This window comes from Uncinocarpus reesii, genomic scaffold, assembly GCF_000003515.1.
Source record: "Uncinocarpus reesii 1704 scaffold_4 genomic scaffold, whole genome shotgun sequence".
NCBI lineage: Eukaryota > Fungi > Ascomycota > Eurotiomycetes > Onygenales > Onygenaceae > Uncinocarpus > Uncinocarpus reesii.
This window is the reverse complement of record NW_003052497.1, coordinates 357451-368025: the sequence shown is the minus strand read 5'-3', so window position 1 is coordinate 368025 and position 10575 is coordinate 357451. Positions and strand designations below refer to the sequence as shown.

The following is a 10575-nucleotide window of genomic DNA, read 5'->3' as shown; positions in this document are numbered from 1 at the left end:
GAAAAGAGAAGGTTTCGGTTCCAAAATTCAGAGTCCGCTAGCGCAGGCAAAGTTCAGACAAGTTAGGCGCCGTGTAAAAAGATCCCTCATCCCCTCGATTTCCTCCGAACAGCGCGTCGCATGCACTCTCGTTCCAGTCCCAGTACAATGGCCTCACCGGGGCGAATATAAGGGAAGATTGGCCGGAGGATTGGGCTTGGAGCAGCGATTCTTTTGCTTTCGGCCCTTTTCTTTCCTTCGGATCGGGCGGACGGTAGGGAACCGATCCGAGTCGCTCCCTGAACCACTGTTGCCTTTTGTCTCTTCAGAACTCGAATAACCGACGTCATGAACCTTACTCCCAGGGACCTGCACGGAGATGGCCGGCCCAGCGAGTTCATCTTCACTGCTCATCGGGCTATTGTTTGAGCGAAGAGGCGGGATATTTTTCGTCCGCGAGGCGCCGCGTTTAGCTACTTTCTTTGACCGTACCCTACCTAACATAGGAGTAAATTCCTTGGAATCATCAATGGTAGAATAGATTATGCCTGCAGGATCATGGGTCTTCACGAATTTGACTTCAAACATATTTCGAAGAGAAGGGGGGATAAAGCTCCCAGGTTGAAGGACACCTGGCATGCACGTCTTGGATGATTTCGTGCTGTCTGCTTGTGACGAGGTATCAGTGGCATCGCGCATAGACACGTCAACTAAACCGTCCTCTCCCTCCACGGAACCCATTTTGATTTTGGAATCATTAGAATTGGCATCGTCGTCATTGGTAACAACCGCATCAGAGTCTTCAGCAGACTGGTGTCGCATGGTCACATCATTTTCGCTTTCGTGAAGGATATCTTGCGTTGTCATATTGTCCACTTGGGCTAAGATCTTTCGCAAGATTGCATCATAATCCATCGCTTCTTCGCGGGTGATAACCGCAAATCTGGGAATACCAAATAGCGGCCGCTGGCGGTGCGATTTTGTCGAGAAAGCCTTGACCTCACGGTGGAAAATAGGGACTAGTATGCGATCGGCCCTTTCCGAGTCAAAAGAGGCGACATCTGCGTCATCATCACGGAAAGCCGTATAAAGCATGCTGTGGTTTTGTTTTTTCGCCTTATCGGGGTCGTAACTGGTTGGAACCGTTTCCAGTTCATACATGGCAATAACGTCCGATGTCCCAATATTACATTCACTTATGGCCGGAGTATTGGTAAACAACTTGTAGATCTTTCTAGAGAAAACCTCAGCCATGACAAGGCGTCGTGGATCAGTGTTCACCCTTTTCGCGACATATTCCTTCAGGGCCATGACACTAGCATTCTTGTCAATGTCCACCTCCAACTCAATGGACTCGCCACGAGCAGGGTGATATTGAATCTTTCGGCTCCATATATTTTCGATCGGTAATTGGAGGGTCAAGTTACTGAACGGATCGAATATGATGCTTACTTTATCGCAAACTGGACAGACAAGTGTGGACTTGTACATCCCGGCGAATAAATCAGTAATCACTGAGTCGTTGCGTGCCTTGTAAATTTCCCAGTTCCGGTCAGCGAACCTTTCCAAAGCGGCTTTGTCGCTGACCATGTCATCCGTGGAATCAGGCTTCTCGATATACGGTTTCTTATGGATCCTATTTAGGTCCTCCTGCAAACCATCAAGGAGAAAAAGGACAAATTCTTGGGAATCATGTTGACCATAACCAGAAAACGACGGGCCGTATTTCGAGACCGTATGTTTGAAATTCCGGGGCGCAATGGAAGCTGCTGCGTTTTCGTCAAACATCTGGTGGAGGAGGTTGGCATATGCTTTGGCCACTTCACCGTTGTGAGCTAGTGGGTTACTCGGGTTGAGATCCTTTTTATACTCATTTGACAGGAAATATTGCGTGAGCTCTTCGACACTTCGCACGCATTGCAGAGCCGAATTCATGTAGCAGGTATTCCCGAGGTTGCTGAGGCCGGTCACACCACGAGTTTTGCCATCTTTACGTTTCCGTCCCCGGCTAGCAACAGTGGAAACGGGAGATGCACGCCCACTAGCTGTAGCAGCAGCGGTCTTGATTTTGTTTTGAGGCCCACCCTTTGCAGTTGTGGTCAAGGCAGCAAGTCGGCTTGACCCATATTTTGCGGTATCTGAAACCCACTCACCACCGCCAGGACCACCGATTTGCTCTTCAAGCACAATTACACTATCCATGGCGAGGCCAGCAATGTGCAGCGTGATGTTGCCGTTGTACTTTTCGTTTCCGGTCTGGTCTTTCAGTTCGAGGAGCTCCCGTTGAGAGCCTTCATTCAACGCAACGAACTTGGTAACATCGAGAACCAAACTATTTCCAGCATTTCCAATCAGAAAAGCACCGGGAGCTGGGGAAGGATTGCGGGAGGTGGCGGGTGTCACATTGCCAGATGACCCTAGGCCTTCAAGGATTCTCCAGACACGGACCTTTGTGGTCGGTTCGATGGCCGCTAGCTTCTTAGCGTTCTTTAGCCATTGCTGAAAGGGAGTATGGCTGCTGGCCAGGAATTTGACGGGGGGCTCCTTGATCGACGGTGAATTCCGATTAGAGGGAGTAGTCGAACTTTGTAGTTTTAATACGGTGAATATTGGCGGATTCAGCTCATATTGAACATGTTCGACATATTCGGCAGTGCTTGTATTATGGGCGTATCGAACGATGACAGGAGAATTCTTCGCCAGGCCATACCATTTCATGATCAAATCCCACGCTTCCTGAGGGAAAATTTCGAAATCGTTTCCGATTTGTAGCCCTGGACGGAGCGGAATGAATGGTTCTCCGACTTCATCCTTAAACAGCATGCTGGGATCGGTGACCAGAACGAGGTCAGAATTGTCGACTGGGCCAATTTCACCCTCTAGTGCATTTTTGTCAGTTCCTTCTTTCCGTGCAAGGACTTTCTTTAGAAAGGTTCCGGACACGACATATCCTCGCTGTTTATCTTTTGGGGGTGCCATGTTCATTCGCATGACGATTGCAACCTGTTGTTCAAAGCTAGGGATATCGTGGGAAGAATGGCTCGATTGACTGGAAATCGCCTGGGATCGATCCTCGTATGTCGACGACGTGTAGGCCGACATACTGGACGGTGTTGGGTAGACGCTATCGGATCCGGACCCAGTAGGGTCTTCCGACGAGGTTTGACCGCCATCAGGCTGGCTTGTGGCCTCGTCACCCCGGCCGATCATGTCGACAGAAGCGGCCCGGGTATGTAGTTCTGGCCGATCGTCCTTCTTTTTCAGCTTTGAGGTGTCTAGCGAAGATTCGGTACTGTTATTGCCGCCGGGAGAATCTGTATCCATGTGGTCTCGGTTTTCTCTGTGTTCATCGCCACCCATTTCCGCTGCAGGGCGCTTCAATGCAGGAGAGGAGGATCGGTGGATAGTATGATCATTCTGGACATCCTGCATTTGCTGATCTTGGATGGCGGGCGTGCCGTTTCCACCATTCGGGGAAGACATCGTGGATGGCGGGTTTTGCTTGGAAGGACGGAGGAAGGAGGACGAGGAGGAACCGGCGTTGCTGCGAAAAGGTTTCGAGCCAGAGCGTCGCGGAGGGTCGTGAGTCGAGGTAGGAAGTGATTCTGGGGACGTCGACGAAACAGAAGATGACGAGGAAGTATTTGTTGCTGATGGCGTCGGTTGCAACGAAGCAGGCAAAGAGTGGTGACCGTAGCGTTTCAGAGGGCGCGAGGGCTTTCGTGAAGCAGCTGAAGGGGGAGGAAAGTGATAGCCCGTACGGCCTCCAGCTCTGCGCAGCTCTTCGGCAACCTTGCGTCTCTTTGAAGAAGGCGTTGTGAATGTGAGCTGACCACACGAGGTGGGCAGCTCGTCGGCGACAGGGAATGAGGCGACGGGACAGCAAGAGAGCGTGCGAATGGGCGTCGAGCCTGGGGCGGCGGCTAGGCAAGCAGCACGTCAGTAACGCCGTCCCACACAGGAGCCAACAGGATGCGACTCGCTACGAGGGCGAGAAAGGCCGTGTCTGGCGAGTGGTGATGTGTGTTGAGACGGAGAAGCACATCTGGTTGGCTTTTGAAGGCGCTGCACTCACTGGAAGCGACTCAGTCACAAGGGTCAATCATCACCACCGACAGAGGAGAGCAGGCTAGGCAGTCAACAGGACACCGCAGAACAAAGAAGCAAGCAAGGAACAGAAACAGTCTATTCGTGTGAAGCAGAGAGAGCAAGTTCTGTATAACTATGTAACTCGGTGGTGGGCAGAAGAAGGTTTTTAGCTTGGGAAATCAGAATTTTCTGATCAGCCTCGAAGTCGATCTTCTCGTCGCCTCGCATTCCCGCCCGGTCGTGTTCGCGTCGACTATTAGTTAGTTAGTTACAGCAGCAAGTCATTTAACTACAGCCTACAGCGCACGGCTTTCGCCTGCCATCTCCACGCTGCTGACTGGAGAGATCGAGAGTTTGGTGAACCGCCGTAGGGCTGGTGGCCTCATCTAGTTAACTATATGCCTGCAGGCAGCAGCCTTACTGACGCCGGGAATCTGGTTGAATGCGACCCTACGGGAAACAGGAGGATCATACGAGCTCATATTGAATTATAGGTTACAATCCCGGTAGTAAAGGCAAAACAGTCCAGTTTGGATATGCATGTCCTTCAGAATCACCCTCACGCCAACACTCCGTAATAATGAGAACAGAACCGTAAAAGGCGAGCTTGCTCAACGGACAATGATTTTATCAACCTCGTCCTTGGCCTCCGTCCACGTCTCCAGGTTCTTGCGCGCCCAATCAAGATGGCACCGAGCATACGCCACCTGTGCATCCTGTCAGCTTTGCCGCAATCCATCACGGAAAAGAGAATGTACTGACCATGTAGCGCTTGAGATCGTCTTCTTTCTCCTTCTGGAACCGCTTTAGATCTTGCAACACGCCCGCACTGGCGTCTTTCACATCTTGTTCGGATACCTCAAGCGCTCGCTCCAGCTGGTCATTGCGCACAATCCGTCAGCCACATATCCCTAGACACGGGGCTCTTCGCAACCGCGAGCTTACCTGAACTAGACTTTCCTTTGTTTTCCCAATCTGGTCTCTCCGAGTCCGCTCTGGATCTACATCGACAAACCCGTGAACTGCGTGGCTGATACGGCCGAAGATCTTATTGGCCATAAAGCTACCGCTACTGGAGTGCTTATGGCCCGGCGTGGGAGGCGAGGGCTTGTCAGCGGGACGATGTGGAAGGCCTTGTGCTGCGGACGGGCGTGGGTTATCGCCGGTAGGCGGGAAATCAGAGTCGATGGATGCCGTGTCCTCCATGCTCCCTCGACCTTCGCCGCCTCCTCCTTGGTCAACATTGCTTGCTGCCGATGAATCCGATAACGATCGCTGCGGCTTGTTAGCTGGGGGTCCTGTCTTATTGAGGTATTGCTCAATTCTCTTGGCTTCTAACTCGCTTCGTTCCAGCGAATCGAGGAGTGCTTTCTTCTTGCTCAACTCATCCCTCGTCATCTCTTCTTGCACCCTCTTCAGCACTCGGTAACGAAGAACACTACGAACAACCCCCGCAAATTGGGCGCTCTCTCGCATTGGTTCTGCAAAAGTCGCGTTGAGGGCGTTTGACAGCTCTTCTGTCTCTATGTATGAGTTATCTGCCGCTTGCCCAACCCGCTCAATGGCTGCTGCGACCGTTGGCGAGGGCTCTGAGAGGGAGAATCCGTTGAACCGTGCGCCTAACTCCATCAAGTCTGTCGCAAGAGAAGAGAGATGGTTCAATGTTCGTCTATTGACTTTTTCAATGTTTCCCTGAAGCAGCAGCTCTAGTTCTCTGGTTGACGCCTCAAAATTCATAAAATATGGGTCCAATTCATGCTCATCCAGGTTCCTGGACGAGGGAGGGAAGCGATTGAGGAAACCGGGGACAGTTCCTGGTAAACTAGTTTCGGACGTTGTGCCCCCGCTGACGGCTTTCAACTTGGCTGACGAGGATGGGACTGGGAGCCAGTTGTGCGCGGGTTTCGGGTTTGCCGGGTCGAGAGGAGGGGCTTTCAAGTTATTCTTCGGGACAGACGAGGCCGGGTGAGAGTGAAGAACCTCGCTCTACTTCTACGTTAGCTGAGGCGCAAAAACGGCTCTGATATAACCACTAACCCAGCTGGCATTCGGGTCCAGGAACCGCCACCAAACGCCATCTTCTCGGACCTCTTTCATTCTCCGACAACGGTTCAGAAAGACGCTGAGCATACGTTTCCGCAGTTCGATGATCGATGCGTCCTCTTTAGCTTTTGTCGGTTTCGCCGCATAATCGGCCATACTATGCTTCTCCGGAATCGGCGGAACGATGAGGGTAGGGTGGAGGTTTACGAGGGTGGCACGGAGCGAACTGAATTCGGAATATCGGCGTCTGACCTCAAGGTCCTGGTAGATGGCGAGGATATCAGAATCATGACCCAGAGAGGAATGGGATCCTTCAGACTTGTAACATACCCCCGTTCGTATTGTGTACACTATAAACCCGCCACCGCCTTCATGGTTCTTGCCCGCATGTGTAATCAGAATTGGAATCTCAGGGTTTTCATATAGAATCTGTTGTATTCTGCTCTCATACACGCCCTTCTTGCGCGAGTAGGTCGGTGGTGCAGTGTGCCCCGCATAGCCCTCTGGTGTTGCCTGCTCGTGCTCGGGCTCGTCGCCGTTGTCGCTAGGCGTGTGCGATCTCGCTGAATATTCTGGAACTCCATCGCTAGGAGACTGTGGGGAAGGGGGCTGATTGAATGCTGTGAACAGCGTTAGCCTCCTGTCGAGCTCACCAGAAGGCCGATGTGCATGCAACTCACTGGGTGACATTGCTGGCGCCTGGAAGGGATCGTTCACAGACGCTGTGTGGCGATCAAATGCGCCATATGGATTGTTATCCTCGTCATTCCACATTGTGTTGTCCAAACGCGGTCAGTGAACAATGTCGAGCCAGGCGGTTGTCAATGGATGTTGTTGTGGCTGGACTGAGGCCGCGAGATATGAGATCATCAACTGGCGGAGCTAACAAACCAAGCTGAGGGCGTTCACACGGCACAAACCAAACCAGGACAAGCACATTGAACTGGAATACAAACAAAGTGGTCTATTTGCACAAGCTGGTCTAGTTACTGTACAGTTTAGAAGGACTGTGATGGTTGATCTCTATGTATCAAGATGTCCCCGCCTTTGCACTTCTCTTCCGCCCTGATAACTTTGAACGCTGGCTAATAATCCCCTTGTTAACTAACTAGATAAATTCTGAATGCTGTCGACCCCTTGCTGCCACGATGACTGACGCAAATGGCCCTTTCTCGATGGAGATGCGACGGGATTGATAGGCGCAAACATACTTCCATCGCTCGTCGCATTGGTAGGTGGTGAACCTATCATTTGGCTACACTTCCAGGATGATGTCGAGCTCCTGCGACGAGACTGTTTTCCTTTCGACACGGATCGCCGCGATGGACCCGGCACCGAATCGCTTGAGCTGCCTGGCCAGCTAGGGTCACTGTCATCGAAACGGTTATCCCTGCCTTCGTTGGTCCATTTCTCGAGATGCGCGACCGAGTCTGAAGATTGAGGATCTTTTCGAATCAAGAAGCATTGTCTTCTTAGAGTTGCGGAAGCGGTTGGAAAATAGGGAGCGCAACGCACCTAGTCCAAGTTGCTGGCTGGAGGCCCGGTTCCTCGCCTCTGCAGGTGGGATGAGTCCAGGGAGAGGCATCCGCATACCTTGACCAGCTCGCTCCCGCTCCTGTTCCCTTCTCGCATCGTCGCTTAAACATTTGGCGAAAGCGGCGTACGCAGGCCTCAATCCTGTTCCCACCGGTATTTCGCATTGATTCGAATAACTAGAACCAGAACGTCGAAAATTAGCTTGCCTCCCGCATAGATTGTGCTGGCTCCTATTGATTACCCTTCTCGGTTGTCTTCTCCGAAAGATACCGGTATGATTTGGCTTGTCACCTCGTTCCACCCTTCGTCGGCTTTAGCTGCTCCTGTATTTCGTCGTCTGCGTCGCTCCCCGGGTGCCCCCTGTCGAGGTGGGTTACGGACACACGGTTCTTGTTGCTGGCCGTCCATATCCTCCCCCATCTGTCCGGTCCATTCATTATTATTTATAGCATGTGATCCCCTCCGATTCGATTGCAAACTTGCACGCTGGGTGTGCCTTGGCTTTTGTGGCTGCAAAGGCTTGGTGATAGCCACCCCGTCAGTATCAGAATTCCCGGCCTGCCATTTGTGCTGCGGCACTCGCGATGACCGTGTCGACAGTTGCTCTCCTGGGATTGACACCGTAACTGCTGCCGACGAGGGACCGTTACTTTCACTTGACGTCGCAGAAATCGCCTCTGAGACCTCTTCTTCTTCTATGCGAGCATTAAAATGGCGAGGCTTGGGAAACTTGCGTTTCCAAGTTGTGTAGACGTTTATCCCGATTATCCCCATCACGATAAAGGCCACCGCAATTATGAAACCGCAAGAAATCATGGATAGACAAAGCGTCGCGAGCGAGTATCTCTGCAAGGTCCGTAGGATCTGCATTTCTTCCTCTGATAATACCACTGGCATCCTGTCGGTCGCTATTGGTAAAGCTTCGTGAATGGATTTGAAAGCAATATGCTTGACAAAAGCAGCTCTGTTTCTGCACTTTTATATGCTTTCACCCAGGTCCGGATGTTTGCCGGTTTGCTAGCCATCTCTATGGCTAGAAGACCCGGCCCCCTGCTTCGTTTCTACGGATTTGAGCAATCAAGTCATTTGGTTTGGACGGATTGATTTGCTATTGGGAGTAATATGCAATCCATACCTCTCTCTGGGCCCTGGGGAGAGAGAAGGTATTTTGTCATAATATCCCACTTTATGTACTTCAACTGGTGCGAAGTCAATGATGCAGCCTTCTGCAAAAAACCGTGCGATTGTTCCAAATTCCATCTTATAACGATTGCTATTGTGTTGCACAAGCTGCGTTGTACCGCTACTATGGTCTTCAAGCTTGAGCTCCAAAAACTTCATGCAACCCAATTTAATGACTATGAAGACTGCCCAGTCTATTCTCTCTTTCCAATGCGTTAAAATAACCTGTTTGATGTTTTAAATTTTGTTTAGCATGGCTTGCAAGTCCTGGCTCTCAGCGGAAACAGTCAAGTGCAAGGCTTTGCTGATGGCCCTTCACCTGGATCCTCAACCGCCATTTTTCCTTTGCCCTTGGATTCCGGTCTGGCTCTGGACGTGTTTCTAGATCTCGATTTCGACGCACACCTAGCACACTGCGCTGGGCCCTTCTTATTTCGCTTTCTTTTCTTTTTCTGACTATGGCGATGATGTCCTTCCTTCGATTGCTTTCCCTTTTCGTCTGCCCCATCAACATTGGGTATCATAATCTCGCCTCGTCGCCCTCTTCGAGTCTCACTGCGATGTCTCGGTCCAGAACGCGGGCGGCCGTGTGTTGAGCGTTGTCGACCATGACTTCCATGCCGCGATGGACGACGCCGCTTCTCCTTCTTCCGCTTATGACTAATGAACCACAAGACAACCCCAAAAAGGAAGATGAACAGGAGTATTGCTGCTGCGAGAACACCGCCTTGTTGTTCAGAGGTCCATGAGTTCCAATCGGTCGCCGAACGCGGATATTTCAGGGAGCATTGCCCCAAGGAGCATGGTGGCATTTTGGGACAGCTGGTTTGGCTCTTAAAATTGTGGGACGGTCTTGTTAAGAGTCATTCATCACGATCTGTACTGACTCTTTAGTTAGCAAGTCTAAAGAATATATTGCTTCGTTAGTCAATATTTCTAAATAAAATGAAAATGATAATTGAGTCGCGCTGAAATGTATATACATACTACTGTTGTCAAGTTAGCTATGGGTTCTCTATCCAGTGTTCAGAGCTTTGTTTGTGAGCTTGGGTGACTGAAAATCAAAAGTGATAATGGAATATTCAGTCAAAAGAGAGATTGAATGTACATTTTGAGAGGCAAAAAAGAGTATTCTGAGTGAACAATGGGAGTTTCCGAGATCATACACTGCAACCATCTCAGTGAATGGCTCAAAACAAACATCAACTGCAATGAGAGAACCAGGTCCCACGGCTGCCAGAAACCGCCACTATTTACACTAACATATCCATCCAACAGCTACATGTACAGGTGATGTGAGGGTTTTATTTAGCATTATCACCCTCATTCCCACCCTGAGCTGCCTGCTGCACTTTCATATCAGCACACTACTTGTCAATCTCGACAATCAATTCTCTCACTTCTGTAGCCACCCTCTCTTCACGCACAGCCCGAGCAGCTTCTAATCGGCCGATCTCTTGTTGATGCTTCATCAGCTGGGCCTTATGAGCCATGATTTGCGCAATGTGGATACCTGCCTTCCAGAGGGCATAGGCAAGGACAGGGACGACAAATATAAGAATCAAAATGGTGTAGTTTGGATTCATTGTTCCTAAAGCAAATCCATGGACTATTAGTGATAATTCTGAGTGGATATTGAGATTGTGCAACTAACCTGGGGAGTCGCTGGCGACTTGGTGATATGCAGAATCCTCTACTGCGCTGGAGATATATGGCGCTTAATTGACAATAAGTATTACCTGGTGC

General features: G+C 50.6%; 4 protein-coding genes across 4 annotated transcripts; all 4 read right to left on the bottom strand.

The window, feature by feature from the left end:
* Positions 1–153: 153 nt before the first annotated feature.
* On the bottom strand, positions 154–3462 carry UREG_06239 (uncharacterized protein; the record flags this gene model as incomplete). Its single annotated transcript, XM_002583226.1, has 1 exon — positions 154–3462. One exon carries the CDS (start codon positions 3460–3462, stop codon positions 154–156), a length of 3309 nt encoding a protein of 1102 aa, XP_002583272.1.
* Positions 3463–4679: 1217 nt separating this feature from the next.
* Positions 4680–6885, bottom strand: UREG_06238 (sorting nexin-41; the record flags this gene model as incomplete). The annotated part of the gene is made up of 5 exons (XM_002583225.1): positions 4680–4775; positions 4831–4944; positions 5014–6054; positions 6106–6731; positions 6792–6885. 5 exons carry the CDS (start codon positions 6883–6885, stop codon positions 4680–4682), a joined length of 1971 nt encoding a protein of 656 aa, XP_002583271.1.
* Positions 6886–7495: 610 nt separating this feature from the next.
* Positions 7496–8544, bottom strand: UREG_06237 (uncharacterized protein; the record flags this gene model as incomplete). The annotated part of the gene is made up of 2 exons (XM_002583224.1): positions 7496–7823; positions 7889–8544. The coding sequence occupies 2 exons, from the start codon at positions 8542–8544 to the stop codon at positions 7496–7498; spliced, it is 984 nt and encodes a 327-aa protein (XP_002583270.1).
* A 572-nt stretch (positions 8545–9116) lies between these two features.
* Positions 9117–9641, bottom strand: UREG_06236 (uncharacterized protein; the record flags this gene model as incomplete). The annotated part of the gene is made up of 1 exon (XM_002583223.1): positions 9117–9641. The coding sequence occupies one exon, from the start codon at positions 9639–9641 to the stop codon at positions 9117–9119; it is 525 nt and encodes a 174-aa protein (XP_002583269.1).
* Positions 9642–10575: the final 934 nt, after the last annotated feature.